Source organism: Adiantum capillus-veneris, chromosome 27, assembly GCF_014529385.1.
Source record: "Adiantum capillus-veneris isolate H3 chromosome 27, ASM1452938v2, whole genome shotgun sequence".
Lineage (NCBI taxonomy): Eukaryota > Viridiplantae > Streptophyta > Polypodiopsida > Polypodiales > Pteridaceae > Adiantum > Adiantum capillus-veneris.
The window spans coordinates 86,985,324-87,008,821 of NC_140957.1; the positions used below are offsets into that span (position 1 = coordinate 86,985,324).

The following is a 23,498-nucleotide window of genomic DNA, read 5'->3' on the forward strand; positions in this document are numbered from 1 at the left end:
GTTCAACTGCATGCTGTCTAGTCCTGTTTTTTCTGGAAAGTGACTCTTGCAACAACAATGTGTATAATGCATCAAACTTGACAACTTCAGGATTTGTACAATCTCACCCATATACCCTATTAATTCTACAAGAACTTGCACCAAAGAAAGCCAAGGTGTAGTGCTCCTTCATAGCGAGTCACACTAGCTTTCTACACAATTGGTTGTAGAGAAGTGTTGCCTACTTGCTACAGGCATGACAATGCCATTAGGGAAGACATTAATGCAAGACATTGTCATGGCTTATGGTAATCTAACCAATAACAAATTTCAATTGCACGGTTGCCAAGACTAGGAAGTCTGAGAATGTTTGTGTTGGGTGCAGGAAGGAGTTTGGTCGATGGCTAAAATCTATAACATCTCTAGGGTGGCCCATGCTATGATCTCTACTATGAAATTAACAAAAGGTGGAAATTGGGCAAAAAATCTGATTAGGCAGTTGTTTGCAAAAGCAAGGCTTGTGGTTAGTACAATGGATAAGGGACAAGCAGTAAACACCAAAGTGGGCCAGATTACTATTCCCTGAACAAGGGTATAAAGGTCCTAGTTCTAGAGCTTTTGTTCTTGCTACAACGTATGTGCCACTCCCAATAACGCTTGATTTCTCAGTTACGTCCATGCTTTTGATGTACGGTCAGGGGGGCCACTAGTGGCTCTAGGGGTGCATCGAGATCTACCTCTGTTGCGTTCGGTCGGGGGGAGTCAAGTCCTTAGGCTACGAGTGGCTCTAGGGGTGCATCGGGATGTAGCTCTGTTGCGTCCACCAGTAACCCTATGATTGTGACCATAGCGCTCCCCAATTAGTAATCACTTCCCAGTTAGAAGGAGGAATCCAGCAACCCCCTTCTAAACGATGGAAAAAGGAACTGCAGGAGTGGCGGACGTTGTATTCTTTGGTGGCAAACCAAGTTGCCAATATCAGACAAAGCAGTGATGTGGGTCAGACTGTGTCAATCTTGTTTTCTTCTCCCAAGACAACCTTTAAGTATCAGTGCCTGTCATATCAAGATCTATCTCCACAATGTCTACACAGACAATAGTGCCCACGACACAGAAGCAAACAGAGGGCTTCAGATCCACATTTACTTTTGCGGAGTCACAACACATACCGGTCGGTTGTAAGATATCCCTAATTACAATGTGGTTATACATTGTAAGCTCAACATGTTACGGATCTCCTTTAGTTCATGTTCCATGTCAACTGGCACTAGTAGGAACAAAGCCAGCACTTGCAGGCTATACCTGTACAGAGGCAACAAATAGTTGAGCAAATCAGCAGACTGATGGAAAGACTAGAGAAGATGGAAAAGCAACTTCACTGAGCCAAGTCTCGTGCCTTTTATTTGGAGCATGCTCAAAAACAGGCTTGTGAGGCTCTGGAAGCAACTGTTTCAGCGTAGGAATAGCAAGCGGAGTTCACCCAAAGTGTTTTAGAGGAATCGGCAAGACATCAGGCGGACAACTCTCAAACTCGCTTACCAGAAGGCCAACTCCCCCTTGCTGAAAATGATTGGATGCGCTGGTTTCCTTGTTGAAGGAGGACATCCAAATGCATTGGGAGGGAGAAATAAAGAAATGGGTATCAGCTCTTAGGCTTCTCGCTAGAGTTTCAGTGCTGCCCGCACTAGAGGGTCAACCGGGTGGGTCATCTCTTGCATGAGAGGATCTGGTTAAGAAAAAGGCTAATGATTCTGACCCAATTTTGCAAAGAGATTTTTTTAGAAACCCTATATTTGATGTGAAGAATACTAATCTGTTCTAGAACGTGGAAATGGCACTTCGAACGATGAAGGTGGAGCTGGAAACTCTGAAAACCCAATTGCTGTTGAGCAAGGAGGAGAAGTAGCTACGGGATGAAGGTGGAGCTGGAAACTCTGAAAACCCAATTGCTGTTGAGCAAGGAGGAGAAGTAGCTACGGGAAGAAGTGGCTCTTCGAACGATGGAGACCTTCTCTCTTAATAACTATTATTAATTGTTATGCAGCATGTAGGCTTGGAATTTGAATTTGACACCATAGGTTGATAGTACATCCAAACCTTGCCAAGGATAGTACATCTAAACCTTGCCAAGAAATTTACCACTACTCACATGCACTCAAGAGGTTGGTTATAAGCTTGTTAAACCAAAACTTGGGGCAAGCGACCTATTGGGGAAGCACTAGTTAATAATCATGATTATAAATAACTGAGCATGTCCAGGACTTGGAAATTGAACTTGACCTCACAGACAAGTTTTATATGTTGTAATATTGTTGTGTGCCAAGTTTCAATTTAGTTGGATCATTTTTCAGTCATAGACTAGCTAAAATTTGATGGTAAAATGCTTGAAATTTCTTTCTTGGGTGATAGGCAATTGCAGAGATTGATACACTATATATGTGTGTGTGAAAGAGTGTGTACAATCCAAGGGGAAGTGTTGTCGATAAAACAACATCAAATTTAGAGCCAAAAAATTTAGTGACACATTGTATATACATATACATATATGTGTGTGTGTGTTTGTGTGTACAAGCCAAGGGAAAGTGTTGTCGATAAAAAAACTCAAATTGAGAGCCAAAAAAGTTAAGAATCATTTTTTGTGGATGCGCACACGTGTGTGTACAAGCCAAGGGAAAGTATTGTCGATAAAACAACTCAAATTGAGAGCCAAAAAAGTTAAGAATCATTTTTTGTGGATGCGCACACGTGTGTGTACAAGCCAAGGGAAAGTATTGTCGATAAAACAACTCAAATTGAGAGCCAAAAAAGTTAAGAATCATTTTTTGTGGATGCGCACACGTGTGTGTACAAGCCAAGGGAAAGTATTGTCGATAAAACAACTCAAATTGAGAGCCAAAAAAGTTAAGAATCATTTTTTGTGGATGCGCACACGTGTGTGTACAAGCCAAGGGAAAGTATTGTCGATAAAACAACTCAAATTGAGAGCCAAAAAAGTTAAGAATCATTTTTTGTGGATACTAATAATCATGCATTTGAGGCCATAATTTGAGAATTTTGAAGATTTGGTGATGCCAACTGGGTTTCCACAACAAAAATAGCACACCCATCAAGTTTCATATAGACTAGAGCTATTGAGTAGGGATTAAAGTCAATTTTTCTTAAGAAACTCTAATTGATGCAAAAATCATCCTCAATCTCAAAAAGAAGGTCCAAACATTGTGACATTTGATATGTGAGATAAAGCCAGGGGTATCAAAAAATTCACAAAAATTGCCACAAATAACATAGTTGCAAAAAAAGGGGGCTTGAAGTGAGAAGAAAGGATATTATATACTTGCAGACATATTACTCCCATCAAAATCTTGGTTTTGACTATCAAAGTTAGTAAAAATAGCTTAACAAGATTATAGAGTTGACCAAGAGTCACAAGTTTAAATGAGTGAAAACTCCTTAACTTCCATCTATACAAGAGTCTAGGGCACTAGCAGAGTAAATGGACAATGGGCATTCAAAGAGTTATCAGAAAAATGGAGATACAACCAGGGAAGTAACATCCAAGCTTGAGGTTACTTTTCAGTCATTTGAGTATCTCAGCAGGCATTCAAAGACTATCGAAAAAACAGAGACAAAAGGGAAGTAATAACTAGGTTTGAGTTTTCTTTTCATTCATTTTCGGATAGTCTAGGAGGAAATTTTGGGATAGTCAAGGATACTATCAATAGAGAATCTATTACAGAGAGAGTAAATCATGAAATGGGGCTCAAATCTTTCTAGACCCTACTCAATTTTTTTTTGTCAAACTTGATGACCATGGCATTGTGCTTGAGGAGGCGCAAGCTAATGAGTAGGGTGACAACTACATAAAAATTGATTATTCCAACTTTATGACACATACTGGGTCGAAGTTCGTTTCCATTAATTAATTTGGACGCAAGATCCTTTCTTGTAATCAAGACGAAAACTCTCATGCCTCGTCAGCAGACCCTCCCCCCCCCCCCCCCCCCCCCCCCAAAAACGCGCTGCCATGGACTCCTCAATCCCCCGCCTGCTCTCCTGGATGGTGTCCTGCTCGTCCCCCCAGTCCGCCTTTGCGGGCAACCATCTGGATGCATAATATTCTCCCTGTCTCTCACCGCTTTCTGTGCATGACAAGGTGACTCCAGCCTCCTTGCTCGCGAGGAAGAGCCTCGTCCTCCCTATTGGCTGACGACCCTGTGCCCATCCGTCCCTACGAAGTACCTCTCTCTCTCTCTCTCTCTCCTGCTCTCCTGGTAAAGCACAGCTGCAAGGCAAGCTCGCTTATGCCTGCGAGGTCGATGCACAAGAAGAAGAAAAATTGTTTCTCTCTCCTCCACAACCCGATCGCAAGCCCTGCTGCAATCCCATTACACGCGTCACAATTAGACAATGCACGTTCCAGCTCGCAGGTTGCAATGCGTGGCATCTCTCTCTCTCTCTCTCTCTCTCTCTCTCTCGGTGGCCGCTCCTCTCCTTTTCCCCTTAAACTTTTGGGAGGATCTTTGTAGATTCCCGTTAAGTCACCTGCTTCCCAAAATTGAGCAGACATACCGGCTAAATGGGGATAGATTGTTGGTCCAAAAGACATACGCAAAGGTCTACCTCCTCTAGAACCGAAATGCTATAGATTATTTGAAATAGGGATGATGAAAAAGATAAAAATGTACATTGGACTCTACCATTGGGTAATGGCTAATGTGATGCACTAATTTTCTACCAAGAACTCTCCATTAAAAAAACTTTCATGTATTGTTATGAGTAAAAGGTTTTTGCATCACTTCATGTCTATGTGTTCAATGATAAGTATAACAAAAGACTTTTCATGATGATGACAAAAGAGGAAGTGGACCAAACCACCTATAAGGGGTATTGAATGAAGCATTGGGTGCCAAAAAAAGGATAAGAAAACCCGCTAACTCAGTACAACTTTGATAGCGTACAAAACCAATAAGGATCTATTTCAAATCATACCCCTATAGAAGTTGACATGTGAAAATATACGAAACTAAAACTATCCTTCTATTGAATCTACACGTATATATATATTATATGTGACCAACCAGTCCTCCCCGCCCCGCGCACCCCCCCTATAAACAAAGAATACACACACACATTCAGAGAGGAAAAGAGAGAGAGAAAGAGAGAGAGAGAAAGATATAAAACAAAGAGAGAGAGAGAGGAAGAAGAAGAAGAGAGTCTTAACGCTGTAGGAAACTATCCCAAGAGACCTTAAAGATCTAGTCGACGAGGAGTTGAACTCAAGACCTGTTATTCATGAGAGAAATGGCATAACCAATCTATCACACTTGGGTGATAGAAAATTTATACCATTTTTCTCCTTTTATTGGCGTGCACACACACACACACTCGAGAAGAAGAGAGTTTAATTTAACGTCATAGAAAACTAATTCAAGAGACCTTAAAGATCTAGCCGACGAGGAGTTGAACTCAAGACCTGTTATTCAAGAGGGAAATGGCATAACCAATCTACCACACTTGGGTGATAGAAAGGTTATACCATTTTTCTCTTTTTATTGGCACACACACACACCCACACACACACACACACACACGAGAAGAAGAGAGTTTTAACGTCGTAGGAAACTATCACAAAAGACGTTAAAGATTATGTTATATGTAGACTTACGTTAGATTAGATTTAGGTTTATTTACGTTAGATTTAGATTTACGTTATATTAGATTAGATTTAGGTTTATTTACGTTAGATTTAGATTTAAATTATATTAGATTAGATTTAGGTTTATTTAGGTTATTTACCTGTTATTGAAGAGGGAAATGGCATAACCAATCTACCACACTTGGGTGATAGAAAGGTTATACCATTTTCCTCTTTTTATTGGTGCATACACACACCCACACACACACACACACACACACACACACACACACCCGAGAAAAAGAGAGTTTTAACATCGTAGGAAACTATCCCAAGAGACTTTAAAGATCTAGCCGACGAGGAGTTGAACTCAAGACCTGTTATTCAAGAGGGAAATGGCATAACCAATCTACCAAACTTGGGTGATAGAAAGGTTATACCATTTTTCTCTTTTTATCGTCTAAGATAAAGTCAGATTTAGATTTACGTTAGATTAGATTTAGGTTTATTTAGGTTAGATTAGATTAGATTTAGGTTTATTTTGAGTTAGATTTACGTTAGATTAGTTTAGGTTTATTAGCGCGCGTTATATTTAGATTTACGTTAGATTAGATTAAATTTAGGTTTATTTTGAGTTTAAGATTAAATTGATCTAGATTTATGTTTGATGGACCATGGGGACCAGCAATTCCACGATAGTCTAGCGGTGGTGGTGGTTGTGGCGAGGAGCACGTCGTTTCTGGAGCTCATGTGTTGCAGAGTCCCTAGGACACACCGAGGAGCGTCCTTGCTTGTGAGACTGCTCAGACTACACCGAAGGATTATACTGCCTACACGTTTGAGAGTGGTGTCCCGGCCACTGCATCAGAGATGCTGAGGAGTGACCCGAACACTGCGTCGGGGTCACCTAAAGGTCTGGATGATGAGCATTCATCGGACAGGGTTGCTATAGTTCACGAGAGGGACATGCCAAAGTGATACGCCTACCTCATCAATCGTATGTTCGATGAGACCATTATGACCCCTCAGGGGAAGCAAGTGATGGGCCGCATACAACAGTTGTGTAAACAGGTTTTTTGACACACTGTAGTCTGTCATGGTCTCTTGTAGGGATCAGGATAAAGCCTCTAAGGATTATCTTATTGCTACGCTGCATCGGGAGTTTCCAGTTCCCTCTCTAGAGAATACATTTGACGATGCTTGTATGAGGAGACGCATGCGCGACTACATGAAGCATCGGAGGTCAGATGCACAGATGCCATACTTGACTGGCGTGAAAGAGAGGATTGGAGGGGTATCAGGGAGGAGAGGATGACCAATCCAGACAGGTGGTGGAAGCAAAAGGATGCAGCAAGAGTTTGCATCAAGACGGGATTATCCCATCACCTAGGGAGACGCGACTGGGCCAGCTTCGAGGAGGATTTTGTCCCATCACCTGGGTCATGGATCGACGGGGTGGAGAGGTGAGAGTATTAAACTCTTGCATTGAAGTATTTGTATATGTGAGGCCCATTCACATCTACACAGCTAGTAGCCCCATTGGTATGTCTTTTACCCTTCAATGGAGAGAATCACCACATGTTCAATTAGGTTAGATTTAAGATAAGATTTTGGATTGAGTTTTTATATTAGAGTCTACCTTCGAGATTATGGTAAAAAAATTAGAGTTAGACGGACGGTGAAAAGATCTAATGTGAAAAGATGTTAAGATGCTGTGAAATGCTATAGCTAGAGAAGAGGCAAAGGGGTTTTGTCCACTACATACACTATCATGTAGACGTGGGTGTGTAGATTTCTTGTACCCACAAATATACGCATTGACCAATAAAGACGAGCTTATAACCCGGTGGTTTTGATCTCCGTGCACCTCTAGACCGAGGTGTGCGGGGGGATTGGACATAACTAGAGAATGTGAGGTAGTTTACTGCCACCACATATGAGTGGTAAGACCTCCCAATTTATCAATCTTTGTTCTCAAGTCCCATTTTTTGTCCCGCTTCTAATGAGGTTACTGGGTACACCTAAAACCCAAGGTTTGGCAGTGAACCAAAAACTCCACTTTTGGTAGCTAATGTTTTGACCTACACCCTATCTGTTCAAGGGGGGGTTACTGACTTAGCACAAGGTTATGGATAAACCAAAAATCCTTGGTTGTGAGAAAACCTAAAACTCACTGTTGACGAGTATACCAAAAACTCGAGGTATCATGAGTTGCTTGTCCAGTTCGGGCTTGAGGGGGGGATTGTTGGGTTCAAGCCCATGTTTGTTAGCCCATGAGAACATGGCTCAAAGCATACAGCTATAGGCCATCAAATAAGTTCAATTTGCATGAAAGAGAAAGGAGTGGTTGCTATCATCTTTCAAAAGCTATGTAAAGACCCTTTCATTAATAGAAAAAAGAATGTAGCATGTTCTTTTGCTTCAAGCTGTATCGAGTCCCTCTCTCTCTCTCTCTCTCTCTCTCTCTCTCTCTCTCTCTCTCTCTCTCTCTCTCTCTCTCTCGCCTTCTGCTGTGCTCAGCACCACGCCATGGCCCTTCGGCTGCATCCCCCATAGCCTCAGGTTCCAACACTAGGTGGGCTCACTCTTGTAGTTTTCGGCCTTGTTGTTTATAGATAGTAGGTATGTGCATGTTTGGGGTGACATAGTGTTGATGGAATGGTCCCCCAAAGTATGTATATCCCTCAAGCCCATTGCGGCTCACTATAGAATATCTCCGACCATACTTGTCCATCATGATTATTTGCATATCCCTCTCCACTTCATACATGAGTATATACAAACATTTCTGCTTCGTTAACTCCTTTGCGTTGGGTTACTCACACTTGTATAATAGAACATTTTCTCTTTGTTATCATACTTGTATAAACCCACATGCGTATTGTCTATGTTGATGTGAGTAGCCACATTTACTCACCTAAGCTTGGCATTAGGAATGTTCATCTTTGGCAGTTTCTCCTCATCCTCAACATCAACCTTTTCTTTTGTGTCTGTTAATCCCCACTTGTCCACAATAAAGAAATTATGCCCACCTAAATACATATTTCCTTCCTCATCAAGGTACCAATTGCCAATGTAATCCACAAGCACTATGAGCTTAAGCTCACGACGTCTCTCTTCTATTTTTACGCATAATGATCCATACCATCTCTATGGATTTTTGCACCTTGTTCATTTTCAAATTTGTATTATAGGTGAAAAAGTTTCATGATTTGTGAAGTGTGTGACGGTCTCACTCCCATTTTGGTTTCCTCCTTGAAACTCACAATTTTGGATCCCTCGCCCATGTAGGTATAAGATGAGCCGTTTCTAGAGGAGTTGTTTGAACCCTTTGGATGGGATAAAGTGCTAGCAACTTTGGATATTTGTGTGAATGAGTTGACTACCATGATCTTTTGCGACAAGGACGTTTATGACATAAAGCCCTTCTAGATTGTGAATGCTATCTCGAGTCCAAAAAATAAGATCAATGGATGAAGTTTTTTTTCAAGATATAAGTGATGATGATAAGGATGAATTCCATGATTCAAGAAGCAATGAACTTGGGAACGATGCTGTAAGATCCCCAAATACTGGGTCTCTTTTAAAAATAAGAAAAATAGATTCGAATGTTCGTTTTATCAAATTTTGGTTTAAGATGCTTGATTGACAATATATAATGTAAAAAGCAAGGTATTTTCCATGTTTCAATAGGTCGGGCGAACGTTTGGTTGAGTTTTGAGAAAATCTAGTATTTTTAGCTTTTTCATGCTTTTAGGTGCTTTTGTTACAAAAAGCAGGGTGAGATCCTTAACCTACGAGTTTCGAAGAAGCTATGGTTCAATTTTGTAAAAATTTTCTTTTTGAGTGTTTTTCATGATATTTGGTGCTTTTTAGTGAAAAGCGAATCCGCTTTCTTATTCCACTGGACAAGGAAAACCCGTGGTTTAATTTTTTATTTTATTTTTTTTCTTTTTACGCTATTTTTAGCTTTTTGTGCAACGTGATTTTTAGGATGATCTAAGCATAAAAATATTAATTTTAGTCTTCATCGGATTTAACAATGACCACTCGAAGAAAAAACCGGGATTAAACAGGATTTTTAGAAAAATTATTTATATAAAAAGCAGTATTGTAAATACGTTGGGGCAGTACGAGAAAGTCATAATTATGTCAAGACATCACGGTGGGGCATACTCTAGTCACAGTTTCATTAGTTGGTTGGATATTGTTCAATTAGTCAGTTTTACTGTAAAAATTGAATGGTAAGTGGGAGAGTTGACCACCAAAAGCCAAGCCTTGTTTTTAGAAAAGTCCCAAAAGCTGTAAGCTATTCCTAGCTGAGAAGGTAGTGCTAGTTTTTGACTTGCGACTCACTCCACCTTTGTCCAGTGCCTATAAAATCATATGCAGTGCTCAGTTTTTAGTGCCCTCATTTGCCTCTACTACTGCAAGGCAGTATGTACATATTATACGGAGTGGTGCAAGCTCTTCATCACCATCTCCATAAGCTCTTCTCTCTCATTTATGGGAAAAAGAAGAAGAAGAAGAATACTCTCTCTCTACTTGCTTACTATCTCCTCTCTCCTTTCACAGTGTACGCGCTCTCCGAAAAGCTCTCGTGGTGAAAACCTCTACGTAGCTCTTATCACCGCTCTCTTGCAGCAAAGAAGAAGCCTTTCGACATCCCCTAATCAATTCTAAAGCAAGGTGAGAAACTCTAAACTCCATAGCCATCATCATCTCTCTCTCTCTCTCTCTCTCTCTCTCTCTCTCTCTCTCTCTCTCTCTCTCTCTCTCTCTCTCTCTCTCTCTCTCTCTCTCTCAGCCTCCCCTGGGCGAGGGGCTCCCCTTGGGGAGGCGTTAAGTACAGCCCCGCCCCCCGCACAGCTCTGCCTGCCTCTGCCGCACAGCTCTACAGCTCGTCCTCGCCGCACAGCTCGACTTCTACCTCTACCGCACAGCTCGACTTCTTTGCACAGTCCGCCTTCTACACCTCGCCCTCGCAGTACAGCTTGACTTCTACCTCTACCGCACAGCTCGACTTTTTTTCACAGTCCGCCTTCTACACGCACAGGTCAATTTTGACTTCCCACCCTAGCCCGACTTGGCCCAATCGAGGACTGCAATCGATTGTAAGCCCAGTTTGTAGAGAGTAGCTGCCGGTTGCAACCCAAGCCTGAGTGCTTGCAGAGAGTGTTTTCCCACCATTGCAAAAGATTGTGGCGACATTCAGCCAAGGTTCACTGCCGATTACCTCCTGGCCGAAGTCCACCCACGACAGTAAGCCCATTTTTTGTGCTTTTGTCGGCTGGCCCCATTCCCACCAATGCAACCCCGAACAACAATCATGGCTACCCGGGCCTCATCCCAAAGCAAGGCTACCTTTGTAGGGATCGTGGCAATGCCTGCCAAAATGGCCAGCACCATTCGACTTCAGAATGAAGTCGAAAGACTCCGCAAGGAAAATGACGAGCTGAAACAAAGGCTCGTAACGATCGAGACTTGGCTCACTGCAATGGAGAACTACAAGAAGGAAGAAATGGAACAGATGGAAGCCAAGCTCAGCAAAACAAAAGAAGTAGAAACCACCCTCACAAAGGCGGTCAAAAATCAAATACAGGAGGTCATTCTCCACAAAGTTGAGGATGGCGTGGCATCCACGCTACGTGAACAACGACAAGAGAACCTCGCCCTCAATGTTCGCATCGGCGGGCTTCCAAGTGACTGGAAAAGAGAGGGAGACCTCAAGTTCCATGAGTGCTTTACTCGTATCCAAGAAACAACCCACATGATAGAGTGGGACCTAGCCACAATCACCTTCCTTACACATGAACATCGCACCAACCACGCGATCTTCACTTTCAAGACCAAGGCGGACCGAATCAAAATCCTTAAGCAATCAAGGCTCCTCAAGGACAATAAAATTTGGTTTGTAGAAGACCTCACACCCACCCAACTCAAACAGAAGAAGGTAGAACTACAAAAGGTGCGAGAAGCGTGCGCGGCAGAAAAATGGGCAGTTTATCGAAGAGGTAAAGCCATTATCCAGGAGTTTTGAACTCCCAAAATGGCTCCCCCCTCACCTACCCCCCCTTAGGTTTTTTTTAATTTTGTTTATCCTATCTTCCCTTTTGTTCACCTCTCGTTGGACCCTCGGTCCTTAACTGAGATGTAACGTTTGTGCTTTTTGGTCCCATAGGTCATATTTGACCTCCGTGGATGATAATTCTCTCTCTCTCTCTCTCTCTCTCTCTCTCTCTCTCTCTCTTTCAAAGAGTAGATAGAGACAAACCTGCAGACAAAGCTCCGAGCTGCTTCCGGGGAACCTACGAACTGCTTGTGGAGAAGATGAAATTGGTTCTGATTCTGAGTCGTATTGAACAACGAAGTGCTTTTGAACTGTGCTATCTAGCTTTTCACACGGAGATTTCTTTTTTAGAGCTTTTCATGGCAGGGATGTTTTTTTTTAATTTAAATTTAATTCCACGTGGTGGCTTCTGCATTCAGATACTTGAAAAAGAACCTTGGGCTCACCAAGTAACCATTTCTTCTTTTGGTCCCTTGTTGAGATAGGTCTAGAAGCAATTATCTACATCCTAACTCTTGTTCCCTTTTTATCTTTCCATATTAAATGATCAGTTTAATATGAGAAAATCATTCGGTAAAGTTAGATATTATATTTTATGACAATTTATATTTTTAAAAGACCCTCTAGCTAACATATTTAAGCATATCAAGAGGGTTCCCTTAAATACACCATCTAATGCAAGTAGCGTTTAATTTATAAAAAAAATTAAAGGACACTTAACACTAGGGCTGTGTGAGCATGAGCCACTTTTGTGGCTATAAGAAACTCTTTTGTAAATTCTTGTTCTCATGGACCATAAAAAATCTCATCATTTCTTCTCAAGGCATGTAGGGAATTGAAAAAAAATAGAAATAGATATTTAATGTAAAATAATTATTTTTTAAGAGCCATTTTTTAGGTAAAACCGAACAAAAATCACTCAAAAGTTTTGATATCCTAGGTAGACCCCTTAAAACCCTTCAAAGCACATTGAAACTTTTTTGAAAAATACATGGATATGTATAAAATGAGAATCTAAGTGTTAAGTGTCCTGTTTTGGTACCAAAGTAGTGCTAAAATAATATAACATTGCTCCATCGCCCACACGGAGCCGTGTGCCCTTACAACAACTCACCTTTGAAGCATGAGTGGTCCTTATTGGAGTTGATTGAGTGCATGACACCGTGCACCCCTACAGCAAGATTGCCTGGTTTCTTTTGCGGCCTGCTTTGTTCCGCTCTTTCTCTCACTCTCTCACCTTCTCACCTTTGTTCCACTCTCTCTCTCACTCTCTCCCTTTCTGCTGGTTTGTTGGCGGTGTTGTTTTGTAGCTCGAGACTGGCCACAATAGCTTTCAGTTGTGGTCTACGAAAATTGTAAACATACTTTTTGAAGAGTATGATGATTCAAGCTAAGGATAAGCACCCTATGCTTTTGACACTGAGAAGGCAGTGGTCTTGGATATACAAGAATACTATATGATACCATTGAGTACTATTCAAGCCACTAATAAGCGTGACAAAATATCAATGCATCATCCAAAGGGCCCAAAAATCCACCCCATTATTCCTTTTGCAGGCTAAAGTAGCATACAACATCACTGTTCTTCAATGGAATACAAGTGTGTAGATGCAAAATTACATAGAATGTAAAATAGATGCAAAATAATATAGAATTCAAAAATCATATATTCTAAATAAAAAGAAAACAAAAAAGGGTTTTTAATTCAAATGGAAAAAAGAGGATCTACATCACAATATATAGTCAGGGCATATGGCAAGAAAGGATTTTAGTTCAACTACATAGGTATTACATTATAAAAGAAATGGCATGGGAAGTGAGAAAAACTAAAGCTTTGGGTTTACGGTTTGAGCCGGTGAAAGCAATCTCCGTCTTGTTTGTAGAGGCATCCTCAGAATCCTCGTGCTTTGTCTCCGTCTCTAATGGTTCATTCCTCAAACTTTCTTTTCTTTCCTTTTTTTAATCCTACTTCTAATGTCCTGAATATTACTCATTTGATATTGTAAACTCCTTATAAAAACTGGTGTTATTCATGTAAGAAATCACGTCAACCTGAAAAACTTTTGATATGATACTGGTATTTTTGTATATCATGTTGGTATGCTATGCTTTAATACTGATATAATATCTCAAATATAATGAACACACATCATACATGAAACATATCAACGGATAGTACAATACATTTTCCCACTGGTTTAGTAGGATATCATAGTAGTAATAAACTATGTTATCTACTATCTACTAACATAATATGACGGAAGGGGGAGCCCTTTACACGTGTCGCAATCTGCAACTTGAAGGCTAAAGTCCAAAACAAAAACAAGCCCTTTTGCACGCGATAAAGAGGGAGAGAGGGGGAAGAGAGAGAGGCCGCCACAGGCCAGCCGGCCGTACTAGTTCATGTAAAGGAGAGGGAAGGGGGAGGGGAGTACGTGGATATATTTTTTTGGAGGCAAAAAAGAACATCAAAGAAGTAGATTTTTGTTAGAGCGTAAGTCAACAAAGGAGTCAAAAAAATGCAAATATTGATATGCATAAACGTTGAGGTGAGCTTTTAGGCAGAAAGTATATGAAAATAATTATTTTGAAAAAGTCACTTTTTGGCCCTTAGTTATGCACAATTTTGATGATGTGGCATGGAAAAGAGAATGAAGGTAGTTAATTTATGCCACACCGCCTTTTTCCCCTTTTCCTTGAAAAGAGGTAGTGAGAGACAAGGACTTTTCAAGTCCATATTGTGGTGTGTGTGGCCAGACGGCCTTGGTGTGAACCTACCCTCATGTAGATACCAAGATAATTAGTTGGTTGTAGTCTCTCTGGTTATCAATATAAGGAGCTACCTACTCGTGGAGAAGGGAGACTCAGTTTGAGCCTAATCCCGTGCACACCACATTGGTGGAGTTGACGGGCATTAGGAGGGTTCTTTAGAGGTTTCGTTTTCAGTTTCTTGGTGCACTGCAACAAAGTAGGCAGCTATGACGACCTTCTTGGTTGACACGGGGTAGTGACTTCAGTTTGCATCCTCACTGCTCGCTTTCTTGCTAATCTTCTCCCGCCATCACCATCGACCAAAGACCTCTAGTGTGTGATGCCCCGTTGGCAGGAAGCCCCCCTTTTGCTCCTATACTGTGCCGTCAATTTTGATGATCCATTGCAGCACCAAACCACGTCATCATTTACCCTAGCTTCTCGCTATTGCGTACTACCTCCGAGTCCTCTGCTTTTGATTAACATCCCTTTTGAGCCGCATCCCCAGTCTTGCCTCACACTTCTTGGTGTACCTCCACCTTACCTTCATACATGGCTTTCCTGTTCGACACAGGGTGATACCGCTTACATTTTCCCCAGTTATCATACCCTTGCAATCTCTACTCAAGACAAGAATTGCGTTTATGGAGAAGCTCCTTGATTGCTCTATCTCTTGTCGCAAATCCTGAGCCGACATTGTCCAATCGTGCATCAAGATCAAGGCCACGTCTTGCCGTGAATCAGGAGCACACACTGCTTCGTCTGTGGTTCTTGTCATTCCAAGCTCAGCTAATGAAGGAGGTGGTGTTCCTCTCAGCAGTAACAACAATCCGATGACCTTCATCACCCTTCAACAACCTTTTCTTGACCCAGTTATCCCGAAGCTCTGCCTTGCCCCATTAATCTGCCCACACAGATTTCATGCCTTGCCTCTCGAGATGAGCTCTTTAGCTCTTGCAGCAGCCGCAAGAAGAGAAGGAAGAAGTCAGTTATATGCAGCTCCTCAATCGTCTTTCAATGGTCAGGTGGTTTTCACAATTGCTAGCCGTGGAAAGCTCGAACACAATTTGCAGAGAAGCTCAGAGTTCACAAAGCTCAAAGCCTTATGGTGCTTGCACATGGCCACTGCCACAGATTCGTGCGAACAGGCAACAATCCTCGTGGGGAGGGCGAAAGATCAAGAACCTGGTCAGCTCATTTCTTGGCGTGTTTCTTGGTCTTCTAGCAGTTCTTGTAGCGCATGTTCTTGTAACACTAATGTTCTCCATTCTTGCGCTGCTAGTCCCGTGTTGCTCGTTGGGGTCCAAGTGCAACATGCAATGCACTCACATTGCGTCAACAAAGGGAGTTACTGCAACTTGGTTGCAGAGGTGTCTTTTGCTATCGATTTCAATTCCTGGAATTTTTAGCTTTTGTTCAAATAAACTCACAATCACACCAAGTCTCTTGTGGAAATGGATGTATGTCGCCAAAATATCGTGTCTAGTCCTCAATTTGTCCTCCCTCGTCTTGTCCATTACATTGGGATAGCGATCTAGTGTTTGCATAAGCGAGATATTCGAGTTCCATGCCTTGATGATGATCGACATGATGTCAATTCTAGCCCCCAAGCCGTTGTATGATCACTCCCCTTGGATGAGGCGTTGGAGTTGATGTAGTCCCTTCAGTCATGTCGAGTCCCTACCCAATCCAAAACTAATAAAAAGATGTTCATCTTTTTCTCCCCAAGGGGGGAGGTGTGGCGTGTGTGGCCGGACGGCCTTGGTGTGAACCTACCCTCATGTAGATGCCAAGATAATTAGTTGGTTATAGTCTCTCTGGTTATCAATATAAGGAGCTGCCTACTTGTGGAGAAGGGAGACTAAGTTTGAGCCTAATCCCGTGCACACCACAATATCCTACAAGGGCCTTAAAAAGGCTAGAGAAGAATAGTAAAAAATAAGCATCATAAATGCGCTTGTCCCCTTAACCTTAAACAAGTTTGTTTTCATCCCTGAAAACTAGAGATTCTTATATGGCCTTTGCAAGGTCCATATCTTTCCTAATGTGGATTAAAATTACCATATCATGTGCATCTAGTGAAGGAAACCTTTTACGTAAGAGAATGTATACGCATACATTGAAGGAGATTTTCTTAAAGTGACTCACACTATTGTGTAATGGGCTATTTATTAGATTCTCTTGAATGCACACATGATATCCATTTGATTCCATTGCAATGCAATTAGACTCAATCGAGTGTAATTGTGTGCCATTATGCCCAATGGAGTTAGTCCATTGGGTACATCTGAAAGAAATTTGAATCATTATATGAGGTTAATGGGATGCAGCAGCTTAGTGTAGTCAAGTGCAATTTGGTACAATTGAGTGCAATTAAGTCCGAATTGATGAAACTAGGGCTCATAGATATATGGGTGATGTAGATAAATTGTGTTGACATATTATAAGTTCAATTTATCCATACATTTTGAATTACTTCTTCTTAATTCTGCATTAAATTGTCTAACGGAATTATCTATCACTAGATATACTAACATAATGTCTAGAAGTATAGATTGAGAGTTCCAATTGATGAGGTGCTCATGCCCAATTAGTCCCTTTTCTACCACAATTATAGAATAGACCAATATTGATGGAAGCTTTGATACGATACAGTTTACTGAATTACCCCAAAGTGATGTAACTATAATGGCAAGATAGTTTGGCCTTAAAACTCACTTCTATGGCATAGTATGGATTTGAATCATTGTCTAGACTTATAACTTGACTCTTAAAGTAATCTTATTTTCATTTTTTGTGGACTAATATTTTCTTGATTTTTTTGTGTCTAAATCTCATCAAGTTTGGTTATCTTTGTGGATGATTTGTCTCATATGGGGTGATCTACTTAGTGTCTAGAACATGCTTTTAATGATTTTGTTTATGTGTATATCATTTCAATGTTAGCTAAGCACACAGGCAACCTACACTTATTGCTAACCAACCAAGGGAGTCTTAATAGATTAGAAAAATCTACACTTGGTATCCACTGAGAAAAGGAGACATGATTACTCTCTAAAATATTGCTATCAATTGAAAAGAGGATCCTTACATTCAATTATTAATGTACTTGATTGTCTTGCAATATATTTTATTTTGTTAAAGAGAGATTAGGTATTTGAAAACCTGGGGAAGGCTTCATTAAATGATACCATGAAAGGCCACTTACCATTTGGTTGACAGTCATGAAATGTAAAGAGTGCATGGTAGACCGCGTTTCGCACAACATTTGGTCTTTATGAATATCTAGTCATGCCTTTTGGCTTGACTAATGCACCAGCTACTTTCAATCGTCTCATGGAGAAAATTTTTAGACCATATCGTAAATTCACTGGAGTGTTCTTTGATGATATCAGCATCTACTCCAAATCTTTGGAGGAACATAAGCAACATCTCCAAGTGATTTTTCAAGCCTTGAGGGAAAACAAACTTTTTCTCAACCAAAAGAAAAGTGAATTCTTCCTTCAAGAGATTCAATATCTAGGTCATATTATCTCTCACGATGGTATTCGTATGGATCCATCAAAGTTAGAGGTAATAAAATCATGGCCTAACCCAAGGAATCTACATGAGCTAAGAAGATTTATTGGTATGTGTGCATACTATAGACGCTTCATAGCAAAATTCTCTTAAGTAGTAGGACCACTACACGACTTAACAAAGAAGAACGTTAAGTTTGTATGGACTGCTAAGGAGAAAAATGCTTTTGAAAAACTCAAAGAGAAGCTTACTTCCCAACCAGTTATATGATGGATAAGATTAGTACAGTCAATGTGATGGGTGTCTAGCCAATTGGCATGAATCCTAGCAATCTCCAAATTGAAGGCCAACATAGCCCAGGTGGCCTATGCATGTACATATATACAACCATGAAGAAATCTTATGGCTTCACCCTACACCCATCATCTCCATGCAATGTGAAAACTACTCGGAGGGTAGGTTCTTCTTGAGAGAATATGTACCTTGACTAGCTCAATGTGTTTGCTAGTCAATATGTCTTGTATCACATGATAACAAATTTCTACGTGTTTTGACTTGGAGTCAAACACAAGGTTCTTCACTAATGCAATTGCACTCTAGCATAATGGGACACTGGAGTCTAAGTAATGCCAAGATCTCCCACTAGGAGAGCTATCCATATAGCTTCCTTGCTAGAGTTAAAAAATGACACATTTTTGTCAGCCATGGCATACATGAGACTGCCAACTACAGAAGAATATGGAACTTTGGCCATCTTTGCTCTCTCAGCATCAGACTTGGGAGAATCATTCTTGCTAAGTTTTTCATATGCCTGCATTGGGGTACTCAATGTAGACTTTCCTCCTTACATATTATAATGTTGCAAGACATTGTGGATATATGTTTTGTGAGACAACTCCAATATTCCACATTTTCTATCCCTCTTGATATGCATACCAAGAAAGTGATTTGCATCTCCCAAATACTTCATAGCAAATTGCATGCTAAGTGACTTTTTCAAGATGGCAATCTCGTTTAAGTTAGACTTCTCGGCAATGAGTATATCAATGTAAAGTATCAAGATGATAAGTGAACCATCATTCAACTTCCTAGTATACAAGCAGTGATCTTCTTGGCTCCTTAATTACCCTTGGGACTGCATGGACTTGTCAAACTTCATGTACCATTGCCTTGGGCCTTGTTTTTAAGGCATACAATGCCTTACGATCGACACACTAGTTCTACCCTTGTAGGCTTTTTAGGTATGACTTCACAACCCTCTGGCTATTTTATGTAGACATCCTCATCAAGATCCCCGTGAAGGAAAGTTGTCTTCACGTCCATCTCGACAAGTTCCATGTCCTCAATGGCTACTAGTCCAACCACAAGGTGTTAATGACACAAACTTATTGGCCTTAAGTCAACTTAGCCTAAAGAAGTATGAATCAATCTAATGCTTGTAATGAGAGGGAAGGTTTAGATCTAAAACAATAGGAAATACTAATCACACATGTAGCTCTAATACCAGCTTTTGAGATTATGGATAATAAAAGAGCATAGCATTCATTCTATTGACATGCTAATCACAACACTAATTGATAAATGGAAATTGACTAGAGTGCAGGCACAAAATAAACTAGATTACTTGGTTGGAATGAGCATAAAAGAGATGCTTATATAGCACTAGAGAGGTAGCTTTGCATACCTCATGCATGATAACTTGGAACATCTATTCTAAGGGCCGAACTCAAATTTGCATTTCTAGGGGTCTTTATTCACGCTTACATGACTTTTACATGTGATATTATACTCTAGAAATTATTCACATGGGGTAGCCTATGACCAAGGTGTTACCCCTCACGGCTCACGGACACCCTATCACCTACGACAGACGTTGTAACCTACGGCGGACATTGTATTATTTATTTGGTAGAGTCAGGTACCGGGCTTGTCGGTCCAATAGGAAAAGGGTAAGAGTGATCGCCGATGAGAGGCGCACTCTAACTGGAACATTCAAGGGATTAGTTGGCTAAGCATGGGCGCCCAAGTGTGAATGGGGCGAGCTCATATAAAAGTCAACTAAACCTAAAATCCTCTCATTCTCTCATTTGTGCAATGCAAGAAGAGTGCTCTTGCTCCATCTCCTTGTGTACTAGTTGTGTGTGTGTACTTGAGAGAGAGAGAGAGAGAGAGTGTGTGTGTGTGATCGAGCATTGTGGCGGCACGACGGTGGTGAAGTGGTTGAGCGCGACGTAGCGGCGTCTCCTTCTTCTTCGCGGCGAGGAATCCTCCACGGCAGGAGCATAGAGCGGTGAGTGACACACCATTGCCCTCTTTTGAGCTTACTAGTTAAGCTAGTTGTGTGCTTGGAGCCGTCTGTGGCTCGCACACAGTGTTAGGCAAGTCCCTTGCTTCGACAGTGCGGCAAGGAGCACACATTTTTGGCGCCGTTTCCGGGGAATCGCCCTGCACTAAGCCCAAGAGGCACTTTGTGCTTCTTCTATGAGTGTTTTGTAGTAGGAAAGAAGAGGAAGAGGAAGAGGAATGAGTTATTTTTCTGCAAGTTGTTAATTTCTGTATTGTCAACAAGTTCTGTGATTTCTGCATAATCTTGTGTTTTCTGTTTGCACACAGTCTTTGCACAATTAGTAGTCGTTAGCTTGTTCACAGTGAATGAGTAAGTAGGTAGACAGTTAGCAATTTCTGTTTGCACACAGTCTGTACACAGTTTTTTGTTAAGGTTTGCCTGCACATAGTCTTTGCACAGTAAGGTAGTGAGAGAGGAAGTAGGTGGACAGTTAGCTCACTGTCAGTAAGCATTTAGCAGAGTGGTTAACAGATTAGTTAGTGGCTAGCAGCACTGTTAGTAAGTAGATAAGGTAGTGAGCTGTGAGCTGTTGACAGAGAGGTTAGGTAGGTGTTGACAATGTGTGTGGCCAAGAAAGGGTCACCTAAAACACGCGCGGTCGTTGTCCTAAAATATATATATATATATTAAAAATTTTAAAAAAAGTTTAAAAAATCCGAAAATATTTAAGCGTGAGTAACTGGGGGGCTACACTAAAATTTTGATCGGGATCGTTTCCCCAAGCCCAAGCCCAAGCCCAGGCCCAGGCCTCAGTCCTCAGTCTTATGATATATACTAGACTCACTCTTATATATATACCCTACCCCCTCAAGAGGGAATGAGAGCATGTGGGGCAAGTCCTCCACTCTCCTCCCTTCTCTTCCCACTTGCACCCTTAGACTTTCTAATTTGAGCTTAGTTCCCTACTAGAAATTGACGGTTTTAGGGATTCCGAGGGCATAAAGTGACCAAACGGAGGGCTGTAAAGCACGGCACGTCCCTCTGACCGAGACGCTTGTTTTGAGCTATCATACGTTCTATTCTATAGCTGGGTTAAAAAAAAAAGGAACCAAAAAATCAAAAAACAAATAAAAAATTTAAGAAAAGACATGGGTTGCAAAACACCCAAAAATACTAGGTGAGCAGCCTTCACGGGCACTCATTGACACTTCTAGGGGATCCAAGTCATATGAACCTACGCTACGGACGAGTGTTAGAGCATGAGCATATTGGTAGTGCCTCCATTTACGCGGGCACCCATTATTCCTCCACCCTAGGTTCTGGACCTTCTGCTGGGACTGAAGGTAGCGCGACCCAAGATCCTCATATCGCGTCTAGTGATTCTTCCTCTGACTACGAAGTCATGGAGGGGTATCCTACACCAAACCCTGATAGTTCAAGTCAAGACATGCATGCCATGGGCCCACGGCCCGGGTCCACCAGCGTGTTTAGCCGCTTAAAAGAGACCCTTAGTAGAGCCACTCGCTCCGAACATGCGGTTAATGAAATAAATGAAGGGAGTGGGGAAGTAAATTCGTCATTCATGCCAAAAATAGACCCTATGCTTCTTGAGAGTGTGCATGTGAATGTTCCATCCACTGCACCTCCTGATCCTTTAGGACTATCTCCCTCTGAGGTTTTACTAAAACTACGGCTACCATGCATATCCCAGTGGTGAGCATGACAGGAAGTACACCATGGAGATCATTTGTTAATACTACGCCGATGCCTAGTAGCACAGTGCCCCCAACTATGCCTACATGTATGTATCAATCATGTGCACCTGTCGTACCTCAGCCTCATGTAGCTCCTACACCTCCGATTATTCCAAGAGCTTACAATCCACAATGGCATTATCCAAGCTCTTATACAAGTGGAACCATGCGATTTAATAATAACATGCCATATCAGGCACCCCCTATGCCTAGGGCCACGCCTGTAAACTTTGGACCACTGTCTGGTACACCACCATACGAAATATGGGACCCAAGAGCCACGCGTATGCCAAGGCCAAGGCCAACTCCCATCTCACATGTGGTTCCAGGAGCACATACACCCATTATACCTGCTCAAATAGGAGATTTGGCAGCATTTGCTCAAACTATCGGCCGCTCTATTGCGGAAAACATGCGTAGTGCACCTGATAGAGAGCCTAGGAGCAAGGCAGTTCAAGTAGCTAAGCTCACACAGAAATTCAGTGGAGACGGAGATGCTAGAAATCATATGCAAGTCTTTGAACATGTGTGTGATTCCTTGGAAGAGCACAATGAGCTACATAAGTGTAAGGCTTTGAGTTTGACCCTAAGCGGAAAGGCTTGAGATTGGTATAGAACCTTAAGAGTAGAAGAGAAAACGATCTACTCTACTCTTAGGAGATTGTTCTTGAAAGAGCACATACGAGAGGGAGTACTTTGGGGTATAGCCTCTCAGCTCCAGAAAGCCCAACGAGAAGAAGGTGAATCCGTGAGAGACTTCATTAGTCGCCTAAAGAATTTGAATTCTCGATGCAATCCAAACGAGCGATTCAACAACAACCAATTGCTCGATAGATTCATCAGGGGACTACGACATGAAAGTATCTATAATGGCCTAGTCATTAGAGGTATCACTACTTGGGGAGCAGTCACCATGAATGCAATCCAATTGGAGGATAATTTAATGATTGCAGGAGAAAGAGTGTGTGCTGAGCCGAAGTCTAGTAGCTCGCAAGCGTCAGGTCATGAGCCAATGAAGATAAAGCCAATCGTGAAAGAGCAAACGATATCTGAGATGACTTTGGCAGATCTCACCAAGGCCATCCAAGAAAGCCTTAGGGGTAATCGTGCTCCACAAAACACTCATATGTATCCAAGAAGGGAGCAACAATGGTGCTCAATTTGCTTGGGCCCACATGCTACGAGTGAATGCCCTACTTTCAGAGTAAAGTTTAACGGACTTGTAACGCGTGTGGTAGGTATGGCCATCAAGCGAAGGATTGCCTAATGCTTAAACGCATCATGGAAAATAGACCGCCTATAGCTTGGGCAGACTCACCTCGAGTTCCTGCATTGATGCCTACCCCACCCATGGAGCAACAGTTGCCATTACAGCACATGGTCCCTAGAACCCAAAATGTGGTCCAAACCACACGGTTGCCACCTCCAGTGCTAGGACCGCAACCCCCTCATCCAAGAGTTACACCTATGAACCAAATAGGTTGCGAGTCATCTAGTACTTAT

General features: G+C 41.7%; 1 protein-coding gene across 1 annotated transcript; it reads right to left on the bottom strand.

Annotated features, from left to right (window-relative positions):
• Positions 1-678: 678 nt before the first annotated feature.
• LOC147422331 (uncharacterized) lies at positions 679-2,292 on the bottom strand. The gene is made up of 3 exons (XM_086503429.1): positions 1,519-2,292; positions 1,376-1,425; positions 679-1,281 (listed from the first exon to the last, which is right to left on the bottom strand). The coding sequence occupies exons 1-3, from the start codon at positions 1,582-1,584 to the stop codon at positions 1,173-1,175; spliced, it is 225 nt and encodes a 74-aa protein (XP_086359555.1). The 5' UTR covers positions 1,585-2,292; the 3' UTR covers positions 679-1,172.
• Between the last annotated feature and the right edge of the window lie 21,206 nt (positions 2,293-23,498).

Coding starts and splice junctions, on each gene's coding strand:
- LOC147422331 (XM_086503429.1), bottom strand. CDS start 1,584: ATGTCCTCCTTCAACAAGGAAACCAGCGCATCCAATCATTTTCAGCAA. Junction 1,426..1,518: donor AAGGGGGAGTTGGCCTTCTG/GTAAGCGAGTTT, acceptor ACGCTGAAACAG/TTGCTTCCAGAGCCTCACAA. Junction 1,282..1,375: donor GAGCATGCTCCAAATAAAAG/GCACGAGACTTG, acceptor GCCTCTGTACAG/GTATAGCCTGCAAGTGCTGG.